Source organism: Tympanuchus pallidicinctus, unplaced genomic scaffold, assembly GCF_026119805.1.
Source record: "Tympanuchus pallidicinctus isolate F22 unplaced genomic scaffold, pur_lepc_1.0 scaffold130, whole genome shotgun sequence".
Classification (NCBI taxonomy): Eukaryota; Metazoa; Chordata; class Aves; order Galliformes; family Phasianidae; genus Tympanuchus; species Tympanuchus pallidicinctus.
Window position 1 is genome coordinate 20,001 of NW_026294649.1, and position 26,448 is coordinate 46,448.

A 26,448-nucleotide genomic window follows, 5' to 3' on the forward strand; every position below is an offset into this window, starting at 1 on the left:
AGCGAGGAAACAAGGAAGAAAGAACAGCAGAAGAGGAGGGAGGATGCAAGGGAAAAAACAAACAGGAGAGTGAGAATGCAGAGGAAAGAGCAGCGAGAATACAAGGCAGAAGGATCAGCCTTAGGAGAGTGCAGATGCACAAGTGAGGATAGAGGGAAGAAAGGACAGCAGAAGAGTAGTGCAGATGCAAGTGACAGAGAGAAAAGGCAGGGGAAAAAAAGCAGCAGAAGAGTGCAAATGGAGAAAGAGAGAAAAGAGAAGAAAACAGGAGCAGAGTGCAGAGACAGATGCAGAAGAAAAAGGAATGATTATACAGGGAAGAAAGATTAGCAGGAAGAAAGAATAGCAGAAGAGGAGTTCAGATGCAGAAGAAAGAACAGGGAGGAAGCACAGAAAAATGAGTGGGAGAAGAGTGCAGATGCAGATGCAAAACAAGTGAGGAGACTGTAAAGAAGATCAGAAGACGTGGGGAGATGCAGAAGAATGGAGTGAGGACAGAATGAAACAAGAACAGCTGAAGGGGAGTGCAGCTACAGAAGAACGAGAAGTACGGAAAAAGGACAAAAGTACAACAGAAGAGCAGTGTTGATGCAGAGGAAAGAGGAGCGAGGAGGCAGGGAATGAAGAAGTGGAGAAGCAGAGGAAGAATGCAGAAGAAAGAGGAGAGAGGACAGAGAGAAAAAACGAACGGCAGAAGAGGAGTGCAGGTGAAGGAAGAGTGAGAATATGGAGAAGAAAAAATAGCACAATAGGAGCCATGATGTGGAGAATTAATAGCCAGCTGAAGAGGAGCAAGGACAGAGGGAAGAATTACTCAAAGAGCAGAGGACAGCACAGAGAGAGAAGTGCAGAGCAGATGAGCCGCTGCTGCAGGAGGATGAAATAATGCAGAAACAGGGCAGAGGAGTGAGGAGGAGAAGAGGAAAAGAGCAGGAACAGGCAGGGGAGAACTGAGAGGAGGGAACAGAGGAGCAGGAAGTGCAGGAGGAGGAAGAGGAGAAATAACGGTGCAGAGAAAAGAAAGAAAAGGACAGGAAAAAAGAATAGGGAGGAAGGCAGCAGAGAGGAGAAGTTAGAAAAGACAGAAAAGAGAAGGGAGGGAAGGGATTGCAAAGGTAGAAAGGAGGAGAAACAGACAAGAGAGAAGTTCAACCCAAGAAGAACTAAAGATAGAAGAAGTGGGAAGTCACGTGCAGAGAGAAGAGGTGAGAGCAAATTCAGTCACTGACAGAAGAAGAAAAAGGAACGTTAGGAACTGTCAGTCTCTATGAAAGCTGGATTCTTTGCAGGACATGCCGTGCTTGTTCTGCTTTTGCTTTTTTGCATTGCTTGCATTCTTGTAGACAATTGAACAACTCAGAACGGTCAGGAACATTCTCAGAACATGATTTGTGACGTCCCCTTAATCTCAGCTGCTCTGAAATACCCAACTGCTATCAAGCGAGAGTCACCTCCTTCCAGGCACCCTGCAAATGCAGCTTCAAGTGTCTCACTTTTAAACACTCACCTTCACGAAGGAACAAAGATGATCCCATACTGGGCTCAGAATCCTCCTCTGCCATCCAGCGCATCCATTTCCCAGCAGGACACCATCAGTGTGTTGTCAGCTGTGCCCATGCCCTCACAAAGCAAAACAGCCACGGACAGCTGCCTGCAGAGCCCTTGGAGCAATCCCCGACAGACACAGAGGCTGCAGGCGTCCGCAGTCCCTGACGTGCTGGGAGCTGATGTCTCTGGGCCCAGTGCACAGCAGCATTTCCTTCCATGCTTTCAGGCCTCCTGACAGCAAACCTCTGCTCCAAAGCGTCCTTTGGCCAAGGAATTTGTGCCACCAAGCACAGCGCTTTCTCACCTGACCGCATCCAGAAAGCATAAAATCAGGCAAACTGTGTCATCCTCCCAAGTGCTGCCGTTTCCACAGACTGCTGGCACTGCACAGCTAACAGCTGCCACTGACAACCAGGAGGGGCTTCTGTGGGGGCCAAGGCCAGAGGCGCGGCAGCTGCAAACAGAGGCAAGAGCAGACACAGCTTTAAGTTACCCGAGAAACACAAAGGACTCAACCCAGGAAATCTCCACAGAACTGCTGACCCCATTCTGAGCAACAGGGCGCACAAAAAAGCAGAGCTCCTTCCCTGCAGGCAGCCAGCCCTTCCATGAGCCTCCCCCTTAGGGAGGGGGGAACCAGGCTGCACCCCTTGGTCATGCAACTGAACGGCTTCCACTGCTCTCCACAGCACAACAGGCTTGGTTGCAGATCAAAGCCTGTGATGTAAAAATAAATACATAAACGTTTTCCTGCTTCTTTCTCATCTGTGTCATCTGACTGCTGTTGGAACCCAGCGCACTTACAGGGCCTTGCAAATGACAGCTGGAAGCAGCTACATCCAGCACGCACAGCACCCTGCAAGCTCCAGGTGAGTGACAGCAGCCAAGGAGGCCTCTGGGCTCTGCAGGGTCCGAGTGTGGAGCATTGCACACAGGAACAGCTGAGCATCAAGTTGAAGGCACAGCTCCAGAACTAGCCAGCACAAAGAAGCACAGTGGCACAGCTCATTTCCCACACAGGAAGAGCCGTGACGAAAATGCACATCTGTTCAGCTTTCCTCTCCTGTCCCTGCCTTCTGCCCCATCAGACGGGAGGAACGGCCACGCTTCCACAGACAGGTTCCTCTCACAGCCCGCACCCCTCGGCGTGGAGCATTCCCGGCTGCAGGACAGAAACAACAGCTCTGGCCACGCACCATCTGCCAACTGCCATCTTCCTCTGCACATCGCTCCTAGTCATTAGTTGAGCAAACACCATCCTGTCGGCAAACTTTGCTCCTTATGCACTCATTAGAAAACCAAAAGCAGCTCCATCCCAACACTTATCCACTTCCAGAGTGCTAGGACTCCCATCTCGCACGCACGCTGCGGTTTTCAGCCTAGGCTTGTAGAAACAAAGCCAGAAAATTCCACTCCGCTCAGTACAAAGCTCTGCAATGATGAGAGTCACTCAAGCTCCGCCCCAAAGGGTGAAAAGTAGCATCAAAATATCTGAAGAAAGGGGGGACGATGAAGGAAGGCAGCACTGCAGAGAAGTCAGGAGAACAGCTCTGCCTTCCGGGATCAGGCGGCCAGCGGAGCCTCTCTTCCCCCAGCAGAGACGCCTGCAGGCTGAGGGGCACACGCTCACTTTGCTCAGTGCTGCCCCGAGAAAGTCAGACGGCTCTATGGAGCTGCTCTCTAACTGCTCAGACAGTGCGTCTGTGGGCAGGGCCCAGGATTGGTGCGTCCATTGCTTCTGTACCCTGCAGCATTCCCTGATGGAGCTGTGGCAGTTCTGACCCAGCGCCGCCAGAGGAACAACGAGGAGGTGGTGGGATAACGAGGAGGTGGTGGGAATAACGAGGAGGTGGTGGGATAACCAGGAGGTGGTGGGATAACCAGGAGGTGGTGGGATAACGAGGAGGTGGTGGAACAACGAGGAGGTGGTGGGATAACGAGGAGGTGGAGCAATAACCAGGAGGTGGAGCAATAACCAGGAGGTGGAGCAGCAGCTCACTGGGTGCCGCTGGACAAATCAGGCCATGCGCTCCTTGTGAATGCAAAACTCCAATTGTTTATTGATGGATTGAAACCAGAGTGCCAAGTTGGGCTGCTGCCACAAAGCCGCTGCCTGCTGATGCTCCTCCGCTCAGTCCTTCAGCTGCAGCTTCTCCATCATCTCCACAAGGCTGTTCATGGTGGAGAACTGGAAAGAAACAAGGCAAGTGTCAAAGCAGCACACCGCTTCCCCCAGTATTCCACAACCCCCTTCATGTCTGACAGACAGAGAACAAGAGCCGTGTCTGTGCTCGCCAAGGACTCACCTCTGCATGTGCAGCAGCAGCTCTGAGAGCAGCCTTCTTCATTTCTGCTCTCCTTTCTTTCTGTCGTCGTCGTCTTTCTAGAGAGCAAGAGAAGAGAAATTCAGTTTGTCAATAGCAAAACCACGGAAACACGGGTACCACGACAACAGCCTGGGAAATCTCTCAGGAACGGGTATTTGCAGTGGGACGAGCAGAGGGCCATCGTGGGCTTCATGGGAAAAGATAGGATGACACATTCTGGCACATCCTTTGGACTTGGTAGCCTTCTCCTCTTTGCCCCTCCCTGCAGAAGGGAAGAAAAAGCAAAGCAAACCCCAAGCAAACTCCACGTGCTTGACAAGGGAAGCACCTCAGCAGGGCAGCTGCAGCATCTTCTTACCTCTTCGCTTTGAGGTCCGGAACCTCTCGGTCGGCACTGGGGCAGGCCCAGGCTGTGCTGATGGAGCTGGCACAGCACCTCTGCTCTGATGAGGGCTCTGAGCCTTCTCCCCATTGTGCTCCACTTTCACTTGTTTGTTGGCAGGTCCCAGCTCTGCCTCCTGCTCCTCCTCTTCCACTCCCTTGCGCTTTCTTGCGACCACGATCTTGGAGGAGGAGCAGTTGGCAACTGCAGGAGCAGCTGTTCCCCCTCTGCTGGGACCTGCTGCTTCAGGAAGCCCTCCAGCCTGGAGAGGAGTTTGCACGGAGCTTTCGCCATTTGGCTCAGCACCTCTCCCTGTTAGAAACAAGAAAGGGGAAGCAGCAACATGTAATGAGTCCAGCACTACCTGCAGTCTGCAAAACAGGCCACGATACTAGGAAATCTCATCTCCAGTGTTCACAGCAATGCACCTTAGGATCTTGGCTGAACTGTGGGCTTGCATTGGCAATTGGGACAGGAAAGGTAATTGGAATCCCCAGGGATTAAGACCTCAAGCAACATGCAATGACAACAGTCCCAGGAAAGGGCAGACAGAAAGCCTAACTAGAAAGACAGGGCACCAAACCCAGATGCCTGCTGCGTGTCCTACCTCTCTTGGGTGCTGGGCCACTCTCCTTGCTCCTCCCCTGCCTCCCTGCAAGCCTGTTGTCATCAGCTCCTGACAGAAAGGAAACGAGACAGACATGAAGAGCATCTCTGTGCAGGAACATTTTAGCACAGCCAACCACAAACTTCTGCTCCTCAAGCGTCGTTTCTTCAATCTGCCCTTCTGCTGCTCCAATGGTCCGCCATTTCTGCAGTCAGCAGACATCTGCAGGGCCCTTTCCCCTCTCCTCCATCACACGCCCCTTCACGCAGCCCTGTTTACAGGCAGTACCCACACCACAGCTCACAAGAGCTTCTTACCTGGGGAGGCTTTCCGTTTCCCCCCATGCCCAGCACCATTCCATGGACGCGCAGGCTCCGTCCCTACAACAACAGATGGAGTGTTGGTTTCCCAGGAGCAGCGCTGTCCTGTTAGCCCACATCCACCCCAAAACCAAAAGACACTGTTCTACAGCCAGAACAGAAGCTGATGGTTAAACTGCAGTGCGCTTACACAAAGCATTACTGCTCTCACTCCTGCTCAGGTGGCAGCAGAGGAACCCAGGGCTGCCTGACAGCTCTGCATTCTGCAGAGCAAAGCTGCTTCAGCAAACAAAACGCTACAAAACGCTGCACAAGTTGAGACATGGATTTTTTGGTCTCTACAGGGAATTCATTCAGCTCTGAGCGCCACCACTTACACACAGACTTCTGTCTTACTGCTGCCATCAGCTGTCACTGTCAGCCTCCCCAATGCTTCCACAATGGCTACTGGACATCCCTACAGCACTGCACCAACTCACAAGTAACACTCATTCTTCCATCCTTCATGACAGAGGACTGAAGAGACTCACTTGTGCATGGTGCTAAGGATGCTCCGTCCCCATCGCGTCCCTCTGCGCGCTGCAAGGCCCAGCTGGCACTGGGGCAGCCTGCTGGCTGCTGCTCCCTAGCATGGGGAACAGCACGGCGCTGCTTCTGAGGAGAGAAAAAAGGAGGGCCATGGATACAGGCACCAACGTTTGCAAAGAGATGCAGTGTTCCAGATCGTGCCAGAGAGCGCTGAGTTCTCACTAAAGGAAACACTGGGAGCGCATTCACAACATCTGCACAAGCTGCAATTGCTGGGCATATCCAGCTTTCTTATCGCTCAGGTGCAGCAGACAGGCGCTCTCAGACAGCACTGCAGGGCTTGCACCAACACACCTGCAAACACCAGCATTCTTCCAAGGGAAACAGGGTCTTCAGGTGCCACAGCTCAACCCGTGCAAAATTACCGTGCGCAGCCTTAGCTCTGCACCATCATTCCTTCCCCACCCTGTCCTGCTGCAGGCAGCTAGAACAAACTTCTCAGCAGAAACCAGAGCAAACGTGGCAAACCATAACCAGGTACAGATGGCAGGAGGGCAGCGCCCGCTCTCGGCTCCCACCCTGCCCCACCAGGTGAAGGAGCCTGGCCATGCTGTCCTTTTGCTGCACCGCACAAGCCCACTGGTTACTGAGCTCCCTAAGGACCAGCAGGGCTCCCCCTGCTCCACCCCTTCCCCTCCAAAACCAGAGAAAGGAAGAAAACCCAAGTTAGAGAAACCCAGCCATACCTTTCCACGCGCAAAGCAGGAATGGGAACCGCGTCTGTGTCCCTGCTGGGACATGTGGGGAACGTCTCAGAGGAAGCTCACGTTCCTGGGGTCCTCTCCACAGGGACTGACCCCCCGCTGGTGGAAAGAGCTGGCTTCACTCTTCAACTGCCTCAGTCCCCAACACCTCCTTTTGTAAACCAACCCTGAAGAAAGAACCTGCAAGTGAAAAACAGGAAAAAGCATTTTCCCAGCTTTCCTCTGCTATGCAGTTTAAGCTATCGGGCAGGGCAATACTCCAAACCAACTACTAATGAGAACTGTCTCCCAAATACACCCAGCTCCCGTGCAGCTGCCATGAGTTCTGACAGCAAGCGTTCTTCTCCATCTCCTCCATAGTTTTGCACCTTGAAGCACACGGCTGGTGTTGCTGTCGTGAAGAAAACTCCTTTTGTCTCAGCGCCAGCCTGGACAAGGGCTGACGCAGCTGCCCACCCCAGCCCAGCTTTCCTGCTGAGACACCCAGCACCAACCCCAGCTCACCTGGCCACTGCTCAGCCGGAGCTGTGCCCAGCTCTCACACACGCCGCAGCGCTGCTTCCAGTGGGCTCTCACAGGAAGATCTCTCCATGACAGCACAGAGCTCGGTCTCAGTGTGCACCACGCTCACTAGAGCACCAGCTCTGCTCCCAGCTGGGGCACAAACGCTCCCAGCCCGGCAGCCACTGTGACCTCAGCGAGTGCCTGCATCACCGCTGTGCTTGCATCATAGACAAAGGAGTGGTCACCTCCCAGACCCAAAGTTTAGGGAACCTTGAAGTATTTTACTGACTTGGAAGTATTTCACTTTACTTACTTCAGAAATTGCACACAGAGATGGCATGTTTTGCTATTCTTTCACACAAAGCAGAAGGGCAAAATGGGAGATACGTGCAGCAGCATCCACACCCCAGTTGCTAAAGGAATAGAAAGACAAATATCAAAAGTCAATACGTGATTCTGATCCAAGGAGGGAAGCTAATCTTCAGATCACTTGTTATCATTTAAAACAGGCACTCACAGTGGGAAAATCGTAGGCCTCAAATTCTGACATAAAATAAAGCCACAGCCCTGCCACGAAGGCTGCCTCATCAGCACCCATTACCACAGCAGCACCTGGCAACTCACGCAAAATGAGCCGTGCTTTTTCATTATTTGAACCTTGCTCTTTTTGCTTGTGTTTTGTCTCATTTTTCAGTATGTTTCCTTTCCTTTCCCTTTCCTTTTCTTTTTTTTCCTCTTTTGTTTTGTTTCCTTTGTTTACTTCCCAGCCCACTGAAGTCACAATACATCCACCTACTGACCCCCTTTTATCCCTTCCATCTTCTTGTTATCTGCTCCTCTCCAGGGTCCTTTTCTCCTTGCATTACCCTATAGCGCCCCCGTAGCCCCATATTACCCTGTATTTCCCTATAGCCTATGCAAGTACTCTGTAGCTCCCCCACAGCCTTTTATATGCTTATATCTCTTTATATCTGTAAAATCAATGAATATACAGTTGTTATAATTAAGAAATATAGAGCAAAGTCAGGCTAAACAAGCTACCACACCGAAGAAGAATGGATGGGAAGCTTGCCCTTGTCCTGGACTCACTGAGCAGACTCCAAGAGGAGCAATCTCCACAAGAGATCCTTCCCCACCAGCAGTCAGCTCTTAAATGGGTCTGGGAGAGGTGCAGCCAGGCTCCCCTTCCGGCAGCACAGGAGCACTGCCTTCATCTGTGCTTACAGGGCTGACTCGGTGCTCGCCTCAGGTGGGCAGTCAGAGGCTCAGGCCGCGACTCAGCAGTTCCCATACAGCACCCCTCCGCAGCCCCCTGTCGCACCTCTTTCTCCATATCACACCTACAGCCACCTCCCTGCAGCCCCAAGTCCCCTTCTATTCCACCTATGTTTATTGAACCATACTCTCTTTTTTCCTCCTCCCAGCCCTTTACAACCCTCCCCATAGCTCTCCCCAGACCCCTGTAGCCCACTATCACCCTGTATCACTTCACAACCTTCCTGTAACCCCACATCCCACCAATATTGCCCCATCTCCCGTTATAACTCCCTATAGTCCCTGTATTTGCACCTATATAGAATCATAGAATCACCAAGGTTGGAAAAGACCTAAAAGATCACCCAGTCCAACCGTCCACCCATTACCAACAGCTCCCACTGAACCATGTCCCTCAACACAACATCCAGCCTTTCCTTGAACACCCCCAGGCTCGGTGACTCCACCACCTCCCTGGGCATCCATTCCACTGCCTGACCACCCTTTCTGAACAGTAACACTTCCTCATGTCCAGCCTGAATCTCCCCTGCCGCAGCTTGAAACCATTCCCTCTGCTCCTATCACTGATGACACGAGAGCAGAGGCCGACCCCCAGCTCACTACAGCCTCCCTTCAGGCAGTCATAGAGAGCAGTGAGCTCTGCCCTGAGCTCCTCTTCTCCAGGCTGAACATTCCCAGCTCCTTCAGCCTCTCCTCAGCAGCCCTGTGTTCCAGACCCCTCACCAGCTTTGTTGCCCTCCTTTGAACATGTTCCAGGGCCTCGCTACCCCCAGGCAGATCCACACTTCCAGCCAATTGGTGTCATCTTCGAATGTACTGAGGGTGCACTCGATGCCCTCATCCAGGTCATCAATCAAGATACTGAAGAGGACAGGCCCAGCACCGACCCCTGGGGAACACCGCTCACGACCGGTCGCCAGCTGGATTTCACTCCATTCACCACCACTCTCTGAGCCCGGCCCTCCAGCCAGCTCCTCACCCAGCCCAGAGAGCAGCCATCCAAGCCTCGGGCTGCCAGCTTCTGCAGGAGATGCTGTGGGAGACAGTGCCAAAGGCTTTGCTGAAGTCTAGGTAGAGCACATCAACAGCCTTTCCCTCATCCACCAGACGGGTCACAGATCATAGAAGGAGATCAGGTTGGTCAAACAGGAGCTGCCCTTCACGAACCCATGCTGGCTAGGCCTGATCCCCCGCTCATCCTGCACATGCCGTGTGATCTGCTCCATCACCTTCCCTGGCACCGAGGTCAGGCTCACAGGCCTGTAGTTCCCCGGATCCTCCTTACGACCTTTCTTATAAATGGAGTCACATCGGCAAGCCTCCAGTCTTCTGGGACCTCACCAGCCAACAAGGAGCGCTGACAGATGATGGAAAGCGGCTCGGCTCTCACCTCCGCCAGTTCCCTCAGCACTCTCGGGTGGATCCCATCTGGCCCCATCGCCTTGTGGCAGCCCAGTTGGAGCAGGAGGTCTCTGACTGTTTCCTCCAGAATCACAGGGGGGTTCGTGTGCTCCCCAGCCCAGATTACCAGGTCAGAGAGAGGAGCATCCTGAGGATAACTGGTCTGACTTTTAGAGACAGACGTAAAGAAGGCATTCAGAACCTCCGCCTTTTCCTTATCCTCAGTGCTCACATTCCCAGCCTCATCCAGCAAAGAGTGGATGATATCTGGACCCTGTAGCCCCACATCCCTCCATAGCCCACCTTATACCCCCATTCATCCCCCCACAGCCCCTCCCAACCCCCCCGTGCTCCCCATAGCACTGTTTCCCCATAACATCCTCACAGTCCCCTATTGCCCCAAATCCCCCATATCCCCCAATTCCCCACCACAGCCCACGATAATCCACACGCCTCCCTATACCTCACAGCTTTCTGTAGCCCCCACTCCCCCATATCCCTCCCCAGCTCTCCACAGCTCCCTCTCCCCCCTCTATTTCCCCATTATTCCCTTATATCTCTCCCACAGCTCCCTGTCGCCTCATATCCACCCCATATTCACAGCCCGTCCCGTATTTATCCCACTTCCCCACATCCCGTCCTGTCTGCATCCGCGTCCCAGTCCCACTCCCAGCCCCTCACCCCGCATGAAGCCAGGTTACGGCTGCCCAGGCGTCCCCTGTCCCGGTGCCGCTCGCCGTTCCCCCAGCTCCGGCGCCTCTGTCCTCAGCACCGCGGCGCTCGTGCCGCGGTTCCATCTCGGTGCTTCCGGGCAGCTCCGGCGCACAGCAGCGGCGTCGCGCGGGGCGACCCGGGCTGCGGGAGCAGCAGCGCCTGAGGGGAAGGCGGGGCGGATCCGACCCGGCTGCTAACGGCCGTTCCCGCGCGCCGCGCCTCAGCCAATGGGAGCCGGCGGCGCCGCCACTGACCAATGGGAGCCCGGAGGCAGGACAGAGCTGCACCGGACCAATGAGAGCCCGGGGGCGGGGAGGTGCGGGGCCGTTGATAGGAGCAGCACTGGCATGGGGCGGGACTTCGGCGTGCGCCCTATTGCTATAGGGGGTGGGAGATGGGATTGGGATTGACAGGTGGGAGATGGGGATGGGATGTGGGATTAGAATGCGAAATTTCGGATCGGGATGTGGGATATGGGATGGTTATGGAATGGGAGATCGGAAATTGGAGTATATATGGGATGGGCCCTGGGTATGGGATTAGGTTGGGATGGATGTGGGATCAACAGGGGAAGAGTGTGGGATGGACTGGGGAAGAATATGGGGCCGGGGTGATAATGGGCTGGATAAGTGTACGGGGACTGCTGAACCACAGCCTGAACCTCTGACCGGGCACCTGAGGCCGGCCCTGAGTCAGCCATGGGAGCACAGGTGAAGGCAATTCATCTGCGCTGCTGGGAGTGGTGGAGCCTGGCTGCACCCCTCCGAGACCCATTTAAGAGCTGACTGCCAGGGGAGAAGGATCCGTTCTGGTGATCCGCTCCACTGGAGTTTACCGCATGAGCCTAAGGTAGGTGAGTGTCCTTCTTTTCTGTTCTGGTATAACTGCATAAGCTGAGCTCTCGGGTATGCTGTGTCATCTGTATGCTCATTGATTGTATGGTAATGTATGGAATGGATGTGGGGATATGGATTTAGGATGGATATGGGATAGAAGATGGGGATAGGATGTGGGGGTATAGATATGGGATGGAATCAAGATGGTTATGGGGTGGATATGATGGATGTGGGATGGGATTGCTATGAGATGGGGTTGTTGTGGTTATGGGGCCATAGGGGCTATGGGGCCAGAATGCTGTAGTGGCATCTGTCTGCAAAGTTCCCCCTGCAGTGTGAGATGTGGAAAAGGCATCTCCTCCTTGGGATGGGACTGCCCCAAAGAAGCCGCTGGGGGGGCTGCAGCCGTACGTCTCAGTTTGGAGAGCTGGGAGCTGGCCAAAGGGGCAAGAAGGACATGAATGCTTCTGTAGGGAAATAACTGTCACAAGGTTTGGTGGGCAGGAAGCTTCTGTTTCTCTAAGCGGACGAGAAGAGAACAAACCGATCCCATTGAGACTGGGGAAGGGACTGGAGCTTGGCTGCTGTGGTGCTGTGGGGCAGTGAACCAGGAACGGAGCTGGGATGGACTTGCTGTTGATGGTTGTTTATGTCAGAAAAGGCCTCTTAATTAGCAATGTGAGAACAATGAGGACCTCAAACATTGCTTCTTCAAACTGTTTAAACACGATCAAGCAAAATTTAGTCAAATATCGAAAGCCTCTGTAATGACTGCATGCTCATTCAGCATCAGTAAAGGCTTCTAGTGAGTTCTGGGGCTACGGCTGGATCCGTGTTGAAGGACACAGCGATCAGTAACACCAGCCTTACCAAAAGGTGCAGGGCCCTAGAATTCCTTTTGTTCCAGCCAGAGGTAACACAGCAATTAACAACCAGCATGAGCACAGTGCAGCGCTTGTGTGCGCTCTGTGAGCTGAGCTCATCAGTGACACCAGCTGTGCTGTCAGACAGCTGGGCTCCTCACTGCCCTTCACAGCAGCCCTGCAGAGGCAAAGCGTTGTTTCTGTTGGTGATGGAGGCCTCTGTGGCCGAAACAGGGATTCCTGTGCTCTGTCACAGCATCACAGGTTTATTGGCTCCTTCCTGTCCAAGCTACGCACGACATCTCATAGAAATATTATCAGTTCATCATCTTTCTTTTTCTTTTTCTTTGGCTATCCAGAGGTTAGCAACAGTTACGTTTGAATTAACCACGTGAAGGGAGCTTATGAAATATTTTTCACATGTGTGGAAAGCCATTTTAGCATCATTCCACCCATATTAACCATATGGGTGAGTCATAACAAGGAAGATTTGTAGAAGCCACAAAAAGACAAATGGAAGAATGGCAGTTGTTTACCCTGAAGGCAAGCAGAAATAAAAGATCGTTGCAAAAAGGAATACATTGTTTTCCAAGGCTGTGGTGATGAGGACAAAATGCAGTGGGCATAAACTGTCCCAAAGTACTTAAATGATGTATCAGATCTTGAGACATGGGAGGCTTCAGTACGATCACACCATCAGCTTCGTGCCAGGCCGTCAGATGCCCACCCCCTCTTCCCTTTCCTTCCCCATCGTAGCTTTTCCCACTTTTAATTCCTTCTTTAAGACGGATGGCAGCCAATGTTCGTGCTTCCTTTGAAGGGGTCTCATTATGCCCAAGGCTCTGCAATTACATCTTCAAGCAGTTTGAACCACTCTTTCCCTTTTTCTGGCACTGGCAAGAAGTTTCCACATGAATCATGGCTTCTCTATAAATGCTTTCGTTTCCTGGCCCATATAGCACACGACAGCCTGCAGTAGATACAGTGCAGTTTATTTCTTTAAAGTAAAGGAAGCCACGTTACGATGCTGGCATCCCATGGTGCTAATATGCACTGTCGTCATACACGAGTGCTGTGTGAGCAGCAAATTCTGAGCTCGTCTTCTTTGCCTGGTGCAAACTTCCCTTTCCTTTCCAAATCCACATCTGCCCATGTTGCTCTGCTATTTTCATTTAGAGAAGTGGAGCAGAAAGCCACAGAGAGGAAAATGTACATGAATAAGCTCCTAATGCAGTCCAGCTACGGCATGACTACAACTGGGCTCAACGTGTTCGTTCTCCACATATTACACTAGAGGTCACACAACACCCAATTTGTTTCCTTGACTTTCACATTTCCTACTCCCATGAATGTAATTCCTGCCAGTTTTCTCTGCTGTCGGTCGTTGCTGTGCCACACATCTCTTCTCCAGCAGGCTCAGCCTGATTGTACCGCTGCTGCATTCTGTGTGTCTGCCAACAACTGGGGATCAAACTTTCCCCCAGGCCTGGTTTCCATTTCTCTCTGTCATACGTGTTCATTTGTTAAGGGCAAGAAACGCTCATGTATTTCCCACTTTAAAAGGTTGGTACTTCCTTAAGAAGAGGAAGGAAGCATCCCATGAACTCGTCAAAGGCCGAGGCCGTCTTTCAGACCCCGTTTTGTATTCAGGTTTTACTTTCCCTTGTGGTGTGTCGCAGTGCTTTCAGAAATGTCCCTTTTAACTCTGACAGAGACTTGGTTGGTGCTTGCAAAGTCTTGAAATAATAGTGAGAATGAAAGGTGAAGTTCAGATTACTTTGTGAATAACTGTAGGAAAGTTGAGTATGGAAGGCAGGAGCTCAGCCTTGTTTCCAGGTATCAAAGCTTTTGCCGCATTTGGTGTCTTCAGGAATAGTTTCTCAGAGCCCACTTCCACCCGCAGCCCCGATTTTATGCCTGTGAAAGCCTGCTGAGTTCCAGTGAGCAGGTATTTCTTACACCTAGCTGAAAGCATAGCAGAGAATCCAGTTGTAATTTCTTGCACAGAACGCATGCATGTCCTCATTGCAGAGCTCCTATCGTTGTTCCCCAGCTCTGGGTGGTTTCATGTCCAATGAGGAATTTCTTTTGTGTATCTCTTACACACTCCCTCATATTAATCTTCACAGAATCACAGAATCACAGAATTGTAGGGGTTGGAAGGGACCTCAGAGCTCATCGAGTCCAACCCCCTGCCAAAGCAGTTCCTACAGCAGGTCACACAGGTCGGCATCCAGGCAGGTCTGGAACATCTCCAGAGCAGGAGACTCCCCCACCTCCCTGCAGCCTGTTCCAGTGCTCCTCACCTCACTGTACAGAAGTTCTTGTGCACATTTGTGCGGAACTTCCTATGCTGCAGTTTCCAGCCGTTTCCCCTCGTCCTGTCTCCACTCACCACTGAAAACAGTCTGGCCTCGCCATTCTGCCCCCCACACCTCAGATATTTATAGACCTGGATCAAGTCCCCTCTCAGTCTCCTTTTCTCAAGGCTGAACAGACCCAGTTCACTCAGCCTTTCCTCATAGCAGAGATGCTCCAGGCCCTTCACCATCTTCGTGGCCCTCCGCTGGACTCTTTCCAAGAGATCCCTGTCTGTTTTGTACTGGGGAGCCCAGAACTGGACGCAGTGCTCCAGATGAGGCCTTACCAGGGCAGAGCAGAGGGGGAGGATCACCTCCCTCGACCTGCTGGCCACGCTCTTTTTAATGCACCCCAGGATGCCATTGGCCTTTTTGGCCACAAGGGCACACTGCTGGCTCACGGCAACCTGTCATCCACCAGGACACCCAGGTCCCTTTCCGCAGGGCTCCCCTCCAGCAGCTCATCCCCCAACCTGTACTGGTGCATGCAATTATTCCTCCCCAGATGCAAGACTCTACACTTGCTTTTGTTAAACCTCATCTGGTTTTTTTCTGCCCAGCTCTCCAGCCTGTCCAGCTCTCGCTGAATGGCAGCACGGCCTTCAGCCAATCCTCCCAACTTCGTATCATCACAAACTTGCTGAGGGTGGCCACCATCCCCTCATCAAGGTCACTGATGAAGATGTTGAACAAGACCGGACCCAGCACAGACCCCTGAGGAACAGCGCTGCTTACAGGCCTCCAACCGGACTCTGCACCACCAACAACGACCCTCTGTGCTCTGCCAGTCAGCCAGTTCTCAACCCACCTCACTGTCCACTCATCCATCCCACTCTTCCTCAGCTTTGCTATAAGGATGTCGTGGGGGATCTCTGACTGACTGGCATCTCTCTGATTAAAATACATTGTATTAAAATGGCCACTTAAATGACCACATGAAATGAATAACAGCAAGGTTCGTTTTGGTTTCAGTGCATTTGGCTGTACAAGGAGGTATCACCCAGGTGAAACTCCCTTCACTAGGAAAGCATCACGGACACAATGGTATCATGGAACTGCTGGGCTCTGTCCAGGTACACGCCTGGAACAAAATAACAATGAAAGAAAACTAAAAGGAAAACGAAAAGGTCAAAAGTAATCGTAGAATCATCACAGAAAGAGTCAGTAAAACCCAGAGCTCACCTCATGTCTCTGTTGTAAGCACACCCACCGTTGGCAGAAACCTCACAGCATGAAGGGACTTGTAAAGAAGAGCGCTGGTTTGGATTCGCTCTTTGCACAGCGGCTGGAAGAACTGTGCACATCTCCATTACTTCTCATGCCTGTGAAAGTCGTTGTCTCGACATCGTTGCTGCCACTGCTGGTTCTGTATTGAACATGAGAACACGTGAAACCCCCATTGACTCGGTGCCCCTAAGGATTAAATGTGAAATGGCAAATGGTTCAGTCGTGTATCACAATGGAATCTGTACAGAGGATACTACACCCTAGCCCACAACCCTAACTTTAACCCAAACCCTGCCCTAAACATAACCCTAACCCTAACTCTAAACCTTACTCTAAGCCTAGCCATAACATTAATCCTAAACCTAACTCCAAACCCTAACCCTAAGCTCAACCCTAAATCTTACCATAAGTTTAACCCTCAACCAAACCCAATCCCTAACCCTAACACTACCCAAAATTAACCCCAAACTCTAACCCCAACCCTAACTCTAATGCAAACCTGAAACCTTGCTCTAAACCTTTCTGCAAATACTAACCCTCACACTAATATTAACCCAACCTGAACATCAACCCTAACCCTGACCCAGTCCCTAACCCAAAACAAACACTAACCCTAATCCTAACCTTAATCCTAACCCCAGCTGTATCCTAACCCTAAATGTAAACCTAGCACTGAACCTAACCCTAACCCTTACCCTCAAACTTAACCGAACCCTAACCCTACCCTAGCCCAAACCCTAACCCCAAGCATAACCCTAAAACTCAACACTAACACCAAACTCTAACACTAACCCTAACCTAAGCTTTCACTGCCCCAAACCTAAAACTAACTCTAACCCTAACCAAGTCCAGCAAGCCCCCTTCTTCTCCATTTGTGGCCCAGCAAGCCCCCTTTCTTCTAGTTCAGGACCCAGCAAGCACCTTCTTGTTGCTTTGTGGCGCAGCACACCCACTTCTTTCTGGGTATGGACCAGCAAGCCCCTTCCTTCTGGGTTTGAGTCCAGCAAGCCCCCTTCCTTCTGGTTTGTTGCCCAGCACTCCCCCTTTCTTCTGGGTATGGTCTTACAAGCCCTCTTCCTTCTGGGCTCAGGAGCAGCAAAACCCTTCTCTATTCATTCCAGCCCAGCAAGGACCTTTCCTTCCGGCTTTGGGCCCAGCAATCCTCATTCCTTCTGGCGTTTGACCTTTCCAGCCTCTCTTCTTCACTGTTTCAGTAGAGCAAGTCCACTTCTTTCTGGCTTTGAGCTGAGCAAGCCCTCTGCCATCGGGGTTTCTTCCTGGTGAGCCCCCTTCCTTCTCAGCTTCTGCACAGCAAGAATCTCCCTGACGGATTTGCTGCCCAGCAGGCTGCTTTCCTGCTCCATTCTGCCCCAGGAAGCCCCGTTCCTTCTGGCTGTCTGCCCAGCCCGCCACGTTCCTTCTGTGTTTTAGTCCAGCCAGTCCCTTCGTTCTGGTTTCTGGCCCAGGACAACCCCTTTCTTCTGGGTATGGAGCAGCAAGCCCCCTTTCTTCTGGCTTTGGGCACAGGAAGGCCCACGTGTACAAAGGGACTGTAAAAAGCCCAAGCAAGCAGATAAAAATGCTTGTGCTGTTCCCACTGGACCTCGTGCCCGGTGCAGGAGGGAGCCACACCGGGCGAGAGAGCGCGGATCTCAACACCCTGTTGCTGCAAGGCCCTGTGATCTGCTGGGAAACGGGAAGAAGAGCGCGATACCACACACCGTGACAGCAAATGTGGGCCTGAACTGGTTGGCCACTGCCTGGCCAGCTCACTCAGATCAGCCACCAGCAGCAGCGCAGGAGTGCATTTGCAGCAGATGATCAGGATCGTTCACAGCTGAGCATCAGACACAGCACAGCACGGCGTACGCTACCAAGAACTTGAACAAACAGGATGTGTGAAGGGCCCAGGACTGCCACAGAGCCCAGGGAGGCTGATGGCTGCACCCTGCCAGCGAGGGGTGGACGGAACCTCGCGAGGCAGAGCTGCGCAGCCTCAAGTTAGGGATTGTTCCCAGCTCTCTGAGCAGCAGGGCTGTGCCTGTGGGCAGCGGCACGTGGAAAAGCAAAACTAATCGAGACAAAACAAACACACTGGAACTGAATGACAGTTCCAAGGAATCGCTGTTGACTACGAGCAACTGAACCCATGGCACAGCCCAAAATCCCAACAGTGTTACAAAAGAAGGCAGGCTGCCTGGCTGCTTTTCCACCCCGCTCAAGCCTTCACACAACGGAGGGGATACAGGTTTTAAGAACGGAGCCTTTATTCATGACACTGGAAAGATGTTTGAAAGCATCTGGTTTTCCATAAGGAGGAAAGGAAATCTGGCTTGCTACGATGCATTGATATAAAAATTGTGCCTCTAATACGAAAAAAAGGTTTGCATACTTGAGAGCACAGTACCATCAAGAATTCCTAACAGTATTTTTGACAGAATAGGGAGAACAAGCTCTCATGGACAGAACTTAATAGTACAAAACAATCACAAGCATCCTACAGTGAATTCTGACCATTTGTGGGCGCAGTTCCAGAAAAGGACACTCTTGAATTGTCGTTCACACAGCGTTGGCTTCTACTCTGCCAGGTCTTAATCAAGCCTTGAAAGGGCTCCATACTCAAAGCACAACAGACCTGAGTTTGGGTGGCCTTGACCCTACTGCGAGAAAAGTCCTGCAGTCAAAGTACAGTAGGATACAGAGATGCACAGAGATGCAGCAGGAGAATGCACCTGCTAAACAGCAAATCCAACACGCACACCAATTTCTGATCTACCACAGAGTGCTGTCCTGGGAGGCACTGAAAAATGACAAAACTACCATTTCTGTTCTCTGCTGCACAGCCATGCCAAACACGCACGCTGTTCTCTGCACACACGCTGCAGCCAAGGCCCCTGAGCAGAGCAAACGCTGCCTACAACACGTCGGGAGCTCCGCTTCCTGCTGCTGCCAAAGGCTGAAAGCTGGCTCTAAGAGCCCACAAATCAAACAGCTGTCAAAGAGGAGCCATCAGGCAGATAACAGCACGAACAAAATGAAGTCTCACACGCAGGCTGTGGCGTTCCCATGAAGTCACAGCTCCCCAAGAATCAAACGTGATCCTCTCTAGAAGTGTCGGGAAAGCTTGAGGCGTCGCTGCTGACAGCAGCCCTGCTGATTTTGGCTACTCTCACTACAGTCAAAAACTGGAAAAGCCCACTTTCAGGCAGGATCCATGCGGTGCTGCAGCCCAGGTGGGCTTTTTCTCTCCGTGAAAAGCCTTCACGTTAAGCTTACCTGACATAGGAAGTCACTAACTATCCTGTGAAACGTGGTACTCCTGAATCCACGAGCCTTTCTCCCCTGTGCACAGGGCCCTGAGCTTTTCAGCCGTCCGAGGGACAATGTGTGAAAGCAGCTCCGTGGCTGTGTGTCCTGAAGGTTCATCGCTGGCAGAAACGTCCAAATACACAACAACAGGGCCGGTGTCCTTTGACAGCTCCGCTGCCACAGAGAGCTGGCCCTTCTGCAGCTCTGACAAGCTCTGCTGGCATTCTTCAATCTGCTCTCGAAAGAATCAGCCAGGTCTTGAACTTCTAATCTGACCGCAACTCGCTCTACTTCCACTTCACCGTCTGAAAACAAACCCAAGAAGAGATTTCCTTAGCTCTACTCACTGCAGCCAGAGATCAGCAGCTTTTGTTCTGTAGGATCTCCAGGGTAAAACAAAGCCAAACTGCAGGAGAGACCGGAAAGAACTGTAAAAACCACCCAACCGACTCACCAGCATCACCTGTAGCTGTCCAAATTCAAGCAGTTTGATGTCTCAGAGGGCAATGAGTTCATTTCTGTGGCGATGACATGCTTTGCACACACCTCAGCAACTCGGCCCCTTCTCACGAGGCTCCTGGAATACTTCTGCTGTGTCCGGAAGAGGAGCTTCAGCTCTCCAAGAGCTCCTTCCGCTGAGCGGCATCTCTGGCCCAGCTGTAAAGTTCTGCCCTCTCTTTGAAGACAATTCCTTCACATTCTTCTCCAGACTTTACCTCCACCTAAAACACAGCACAGTAATGCGTGATTTCCCCAGAAGCCGTTGTCACCTACAGCACTGTTACAATTCTGACATCAGATAATGCAAAATTATTCAGCGTTTTCCTTTCTTCAGTGGCTTTGTACCCTCAGCTCGACGCTCATCATGCACTGAAGTGAATGAAAAGCCCTGCCTTCTCCAAATGGAAGAGCCCAACAAGTTCCAGCGTTTGAAATTCATTTTAGCAATGCAACACTGCCTGCACCACGCTGCATAGCAAGTTGTTTGATTCTTAAGCTATCCAGTGTGCTGGCCACAATTCCCCAGCGAAATTTCAGGCCTGCTGAATGATGTGCTAAGTGATAACGCAGCACTGTTAGCATCCCAGGTGCTCTCCTCTTAAAGACCGTGAAATAACTTCATGCTGGCATCTGACAGAACAAGAATCAACTGAAAATAATAAACGGAGGCCTCACAGCTGCATGTCCTCCACGCTTTCTACGTGCGCATTACTGGCTTTTAACATTCTTCAATTGACACATCTTCCAAAGCTACAGAAAAACTTGGAAGAACTGCAGAAACGCGTGACAGACAAGCATTTCTGGTGGGAGAAGTGACACCGAAGGAGAAAAAGAGCAGGTAAGGCGAGAAGAACCCCACAGAAGTCATACTGTGATGAAGAGATGAGGAAAGGCAGACAGATATTGAAGAAAGAGGAAGACGACATTCTGCAGACTTCACCAGATCAGCTGCTCCAATTAAAGGACACCACCTACTGTTTATTGGTGCTCTGAATCATTACACTAACCTGCAATTAAGGTCTGTTCTTTACAGGAGGCCAAACTAGAAGATTACAGTCATTGCAAGCTTCTCATCCTATTAGGCACGCTAGGGTCAAACACGAAATCCAGACACGAACAACTGTGTTAAGCCTTACAAAGCTACGCAAGGCTACTTCCAGTTAAACTCATCTCTACTTGAGCTTGCAGTTCTTCTCCTTCCTAAAAAGCTGCATCACCACCTCCTGGTAAATCCTGAGATACGTGAGCAGTTTCTGTGCATTCTGCTTCTTCGCTGCTCGCAGCTGACTGCACAAATTCCGCTGCTGTTCACTGGTTGCTCAGTATGTAAATCTGTACAAGGAAGGAAGAATAAGTCAGCACGATTAATAGAACAGGAAGCAAATAAGCCATGAGAGCCTAACTTTCAAACTACATTAAGGCTGGACACTAAGAATAACCGCTCCCTCCAATAAAGCCGCATTTCCCCCCTCCTCTCCCTCCCTCTCTCCCTCCCTCCCAGCAACTGATAAATTTCTCCATTTCTAATTACAACTGCAGTACAGAGAAATCATGACTGAAAGTTCTCAGTCTCCAACTTTCCTACAGCTCCTACAGCTCCTACTGCTTCAGAGCAGCTAAGTAACAGGGATTAAGGGAAGCGAACAACTGGGCAAAAAAACAAACAAGAACTCTTCATTACTCTTAAGACACACTCAAGCTGGACTCGACAAGAGACTGAAGTGCCTTTGGAGCAGTGCGATTCCAAAACGAGCACCATTTCCCTTGGAAACTGCTCTGAAATCCCTCCACTCTTACATACCTGCTAGGAGGAATTCTACCAGCCAAAGCCGTTTCTACTTTAGGAGGCAAAGCTGTTTCCTTTCTCTCCCTGAGACACCTGAGAAGCAGTAACACATTCCCTCTGCAGCTCAGGTTTGACTGGGGGGCCTGCTGCCAAGAACAAACATCAGTGGAAAACAGCTGATAAGACAGCTAAATACTGAGATCATTTCTGGCACGTACATTATGAAGCAACCTAACGATACTCAGAACATCTTGCATTCAGAGCTTTTGAAAAGGCATCCTTAGATAAAAAGACACTCATTCAGGATAACTAAGGAACTGTAAATCCGCCATGCTTTGGTTTTCTGCTGCTATCCAAGAACCTCCGTGCAATAATGAAGATTTCAAACTTGCCACTGCCACTACAGACACCAGCTTCCTTTGACATTTACTTATATTTCTGGTAGCCCAATATGTGCCACCTTTTATTACTATACAGACACTCACAGCCTCAGAAAGGGTGACTGGCCAAATGGAAGATGACAGGTTTTCTCAGTTGAAGTACTGTTAGAGTCTGTTGGTTCCAGCAGCACTATACTTTCCCCTTCCCTTTGAAATTCAAGTCTCAGACCAGGAACAGGTCAGCATTTTCATACCGTTACAAGAATCAGTGATGGCCTTACACCAAACAAAACACAGCTACAAGGAAGAGCCACACGGGAATCATCTGCAGAGGAAAAGCAAAACCAAGGACTGCAAAAGCCAGTCAGAAACGGAAAGCTGTCTGCAGCAGCTGTACTACCGATGAGCTCTGAGCATGTGAAATTCCAGAAGATCTGACACAGCGACTGAACAGAACTTATTTCACATCTCTTCTGGGAAGCACAAGAAAAACCAGGGCAATCCAAGGCATAAAGATGTAAAGCTACCGGAAAGGAATGGAGGCAGAGCAGCAGGATGCCTCCGAGTTGAAGGGATGACTCGAGTTGAAGCTGAAGCACACGTGCTGCTCTCGTAGTGGCCAGTCAGAGCGAGGCCTGCGCACATCCACTGCCAGTTCAGCTCAAAAAGGCACTCAGCACTTCACCCTGACATCTTAAACAGCGCCTCGCACACATTCCAAAATCCTACCCGCAGCTCCCTGTCTCACTGCAGACCAACGCTGAATCCTGCATAAGGCACGTTTCTGCTCTCACGTGCAAACAGCTACAGCTCAGCATCACTCAAGTTGAAAGTCTAGGATTTGGAGATCACAGACCTGCACTGGCACTGAAAGAATCGACGTCCTATTAAGACAGAAGAACTCAATGACCAGCACTAATGAATGACTGACTAATGAGCAGCACAGCTGAATAAATTACTAGCTCAGTTAACGCTCACCTTCTTCCAGAACTTTAAACGAGAAGTCGGAGGGCCCATCTTGTGCTGGAGGAGCCAGCTTGGATGCCTCGCTCTCCCAAGGTTCCTGAGCTGCACTGCAGCTTTTGGCTGCTTCAGCCACTCCCGGTTTTTCCTGCTCTGCTTTCTGAGATGTTCAAATTCCATCAGCGCTCCTTCCTGGAGGATTAAAGCCGAATCCAAAGAGGGAACCGATGGCCGAGGTCTTGCCAGATGGGAATGTCTTTTCGTTACTGAAAACGCTCTTGACACATTCAGACCTCAATACAAACTTTGGAGCAGACACCACGGTTTTTCTTGGCGTTTCACAGGTGCTTAAAGCCTCTGAGGCCTCTACAGCGGCATCAGAACCATCACCACCATGGCTGAGGTCGCTGTGTTCCCTGGTAGCTTCCTCCAGCACAGCTACAGAGTTGGCACCACAAGGAGACGCTTTGGCTGCGTTCGTACCAGAAACATGAGCTGTTATCCACGTGCCTTTCTCACAGCTGGGCTCACTCTTGTCCCTGTTTGCTGTTTCTTGAGATTGGAGTGTAACTCCACCACCTGAGGGCAGTTCATTTTTGTCTTTTCCATCCATGTTTGTCAAGCCTGCTGTACGCTCCTTGGGCGGATCGTCTTCCTTAGCGCAATTTGTATTGCACTCCTCTATGCCAAATTTAAATCCACCTGGAGGCATCCACACTGAGAAGTTACATCTTCCCTCTGCAGGCTCCGCTTCAGCATCTGCCAGATTCTGAGAGGTACACGCTGGGGTTTTCCCATCGAGTTGAAAGGACAGTTCTTGAAGAGATACTGCTGAACGAGTTTTGTTTGCGTTCTGCAGGGCAGCACATTTTGGGGCAGCGGGTTCATTTCTCACTGCAGAGATGTTACAGTCCCACTGCCCTTCCTTTGTCGCAAAGGCGGATCCTAATTTGTCCTGTGCGGCACTGACACAGGACTCTGCAGGTTTTAAACCTGTGGGTGCAAACGCAGGTCTTGTAAAACAGCCTGCTTCAGGCAGAGGTGGATTTGCGCTCGCCTGGGGCAGGCCGTAGTTGTAGCGATCATCACCTCCACGAGGAGAAAGGATTCCAGCAGACGGAGCATCAAAACACACAGGTGCACCACAGGTGCCTTGAGGAAGCACAGCAGCACAAGTGCTGTGCAGAGGCGGCGCGTGGATCGCTTGTTGCTGAGCACGTCGACGTGCTGAGGTGCAGCTCCGTTCGTGCCACAGACAGGCGCCTACAGAAAAACACACCGTTACTTCCTCGTGCAAAAGCCTGCTGCTTCAGGCTGGGAAGCAAGATTTCCCTTCAGATATTTGCAAATTTCTTCCTTACACTCTCCCTGTAATTAAGCCACTCTTCTAGCATATGGGCTGACAGCAGTCCCAAGGCATTTTCAAATCCAGTTCTCCAGAGTTACTGTGAATTTTTATTATAAGGGCGCTGCAATTGTCCTCAAAATAAGTAGCTGTCAGTCTCACCTATTCAGGAACAATTCAGCCCGATGCCCGGTGTTTTCTTGGTTTTCATCTACAGCCCATAGGACAGTGAAGACTGAAAATGACTGCCTCAGCTTTACCATAATAAAAAAGAAAAAGAAAGAAAGAAAAAAAGAAAGGAAAAAAAGCAGCAAACCTGTTGGAACAAAGAAGGGAACAGAAGTGACAGGAAAAGAGCAGTATTTTCTTTTACACTTGGGACGAGCAGTGCTTACAAATAGTGTATTAGTAGGCAGAAACCAGCAGACTAGGAGACACTGGAAGTCAAATTCTATCTTAACGTCCTGCAGACACAAAGAAAAAGCCCAGTACGTGTCAGGATCAAACCGCTGCTTGCAATTCATACGCAGCCAAAATGCAGAACGTTTCATGGTGTGTTCCAAGACGCCAAGCGTGCTCTTTAACAAGCCTTTAACTCTGACATGAGCTGCTCATAAGATTAAAGCAGAACTACGGAACATCTGTAATTACTGGTTTCATTACCACACTGGCTTTTTCGGTCGCAGGCCAACATTTCCAGCACATCTTGCCCAGCCCCATCTCCTCTTATTAGTTTTGACTTTGGTTTAGGAATCTGGCGAGCAAAGAAAAGAATTGCTACAGCTTCTTGACAACAAAAAGCAAATCTCTTCATTTAGTCTTACAAGTTAGGAAACAAGCTTGTTTCTTTTCAGGAAAGGACACGAGGTGAGAAACTGAACGATTGCAAACAGCTGTAAGAGCGCACAAGAGAAAGCGATGTTCTGAGCGCAAGCACTTGTGCAAAAGGAAAACTGATTGCATTCCATAAAGCACAGAATTCAGCTTCATCAAGCTCTGCTGTCTATGCAAGAAGTGTGCGAGAGCTACTCGGGTCATTCCCCTCCCTCCCGTATCAATAACCTTAATGTCAGTTAATGCGGCTGCATTACAGAGAAGGGAACAGCCTACAGCAAATACACTCGTTAGCCCTTCAGAGTCGTTGCACTGCTGACAAGTGAAACAGCTGAGATTTTCTTCACCCCACTTGAAATCTTTCCAACAAGTACGGAAGAGTAAGATTTGGCGAGGAGACAGCCTTAAAAACAGCAGCTAGTTTTTGGAACGCAGGCGTTCAGTGCGTGCACAGCGAGAGCACTCAACTGCAACCACTGCAGGCACAAACGGAACAGGGACCGACACGGAAAGCGTTCAGGTACCACCAGGCTGCGAGTTCACACGCATCTCTCCATCGTGCCGCGCTGCTCTGCGCTGTTTCCAGCAGGAAAGTTCCAGCACGCACGTAGAAGCGTCCCGCTCCGCACAGCGCCGGCCTCGCGACCGCCGCCTGCAGCGCGACGTCAAGGCGCCCGCGGAGCCGCTCGTCTCCAGCGAGTTCCCCAGCGCCATCGCCGGGCCGCGCCGCCCGCCCGGACGCCCCGCTCCCCCACCTGCCGGCGGCCGCCAGCCCGCGCTCGCCGCTCTCCAGGAAGGCCCGCACGGAGCGGAGCGGGGCCGGGGCGGCGCGGGCTCGGCCTCGCTGAGGTCCCCCACGTCCCCGCAGCCGGAGCCCCGGAAGCGGAGCGGGCGCACGACGACAGGCATCGCCGCGGGCAGCCGGGCGGAGCCGCGCGGTGAGGACGCGATGACCGAGCGCAAAGGACCCCGCCCGGACTGCCCGCCCCGTTCGGCGGACTGACCAATGGGAGAGGCGAGGGGGCGGGGCCGAGCGCGGGCGCCCCGCCAACGGCGGCTGCCGACGCGAGGCCGCCGCGACGGCGATGGGGCCGGCGGGATGGCGGAGCCGCGGGGCTCCGCGCGGAGAAAGCGGCGCTCCGCCGCCCCGTGCCTCGGGGACGCCGGGCGGTCAGGGGAAGGCACCGCCGCCGGCCCCGTCCGTCCCCCGTCGGAATCCAGCTGTTCTCGGAGGCGGAACCGAGCCGTCCTCCGTCGTTGCGGCGAGGCGCCGTCCCCGCTGAGTGACGTCATCAGCCCCGCGACCCGAGCAGGGGGCGGCCGTGCGGAGCAGCCGGGCCTCCGAGAGCCGCCTCGGCTTCTGCAGGCGGCTGTTCGGGGGGCACCGGGGCGGGGGCCGGGCTTCAGGTGCTGCAGGGGCCGCGTGCCGCTCTGCGTTGGCCTCGTGACGTCGCTGCGGTGCTCGGGGTTCCGCTCGGCGGGGGCGGCTGCCCTGCGTCTCCCCGCCTCCCCCACCCCGTGCGTTTCACTGCCCTCCTCCCCTCCCCCTGCCACGGATCGCCCGCAACCCCCCCCGTCCCTCTGTGTGACCCCCGGGGTTGCGCCTCCCTCCCCCTTCTTCCCCCTTCGTTTCCCCCGTTCTGATCCCTGTCGTTCTCTTCCGGGCCTCCCCTC

General features: G+C 52.0%; 1 protein-coding gene and 5 long non-coding RNA genes across 7 annotated transcripts; all 6 read right to left on the reverse strand.

Moving 5' to 3' along the window:
- Positions 1-714: 714 nt before the first annotated feature.
- Positions 715-2,789, reverse strand: LOC128076256 (uncharacterized). Its single transcript, XR_008204310.1, has 4 exons — positions 2,353-2,789; positions 2,092-2,265; positions 1,853-2,002; positions 715-1,620 (listed from the first exon to the last, which is right to left on the reverse strand). It is a non-coding gene; the product is annotated as an uncharacterized LOC128076256 (long non-coding RNA).
- Positions 2,790-4,388: 1,599 nt separating this feature from the next.
- On the reverse strand, positions 4,389-5,739 carry LOC128076257 (uncharacterized). The gene is made up of 4 exons (XR_008204311.1): positions 5,715-5,739; positions 5,182-5,244; positions 4,865-4,933; positions 4,389-4,569 (listed from the first exon to the last, which is right to left on the reverse strand). It is a non-coding gene; the product is annotated as an uncharacterized LOC128076257 (long non-coding RNA).
- A 1-nt stretch (position 5,740) lies between these two features.
- On the reverse strand, positions 5,741-7,129 carry LOC128076258 (uncharacterized). Its single transcript, XR_008204312.1, has 3 exons — positions 6,981-7,129; positions 6,459-6,844; positions 5,741-5,838 (listed from the first exon to the last, which is right to left on the reverse strand). It is a non-coding gene; the product is annotated as an uncharacterized LOC128076258 (long non-coding RNA).
- An 8,176-nt stretch (positions 7,130-15,305) lies between these two features.
- LOC128076259 (uncharacterized) lies at positions 15,306-17,384 on the reverse strand. Its single transcript, XR_008204313.1, has 3 exons — positions 16,578-17,384; positions 15,612-15,795; positions 15,306-15,537 (listed from the first exon to the last, which is right to left on the reverse strand). It is a non-coding gene; the product is annotated as an uncharacterized LOC128076259 (long non-coding RNA).
- A 950-nt stretch (positions 17,385-18,334) lies between these two features.
- Positions 18,335-20,780, reverse strand: LOC128076255 (uncharacterized). Of its 2 annotated transcripts, none has more exons than XR_008204309.1 (3): positions 20,643-20,780; positions 19,420-19,687; positions 18,335-19,270 (listed from the first exon to the last, which is right to left on the reverse strand). It is a non-coding gene; the product is annotated as an uncharacterized LOC128076255 (long non-coding RNA). The 2 variants fall into 2 exon arrangements; XR_008204308.1 differs by lacking the exon at positions 20,643-20,780 and adding an exon at positions 20,474-20,636.
- Positions 20,781-23,960: 3,180 nt separating this feature from the next.
- LOC128076254 (translation initiation factor IF-2-like) lies at positions 23,961-26,067 on the reverse strand. Its single transcript, XM_052673699.1, has 4 exons — positions 25,827-26,067; positions 25,280-25,773; positions 24,604-24,694; positions 23,961-24,404 (listed from the first exon to the last, which is right to left on the reverse strand). Exons 1-4 carry the CDS (start codon positions 26,065-26,067, stop codon positions 24,397-24,399), a joined length of 834 nt encoding a protein of 277 aa, XP_052529659.1. The 3' UTR covers positions 23,961-24,396.
- Positions 26,068-26,448: the final 381 nt, after the last annotated feature.

What these genes read in the sequence shown, in the direction of transcription:
- LOC128076254 (XM_052673699.1), bottom strand. Translation starts at nt 26,067, where the DNA reads ATGACGTCACTCAGCGGGGACGGCGCCTCGCCGCAACGACGGAGGACG. An exon ending in GCCTCGCGTCGGCAGCCGCC is followed by an intron (nt 25,774 to 25,826) that starts GTTGGCGGGGCG and finishes CCCATTGGTCAG; the next exon opens with TCCGCCGAACGGGGCGGGCA. An exon ending in GGTACCTGAACGCTTTCCGT is followed by an intron (nt 24,695 to 25,279) that starts GTCGGTCCCTGT and finishes TTTGCTCGCCAG; the next exon opens with ATTCCTAAACCAAAGTCAAA.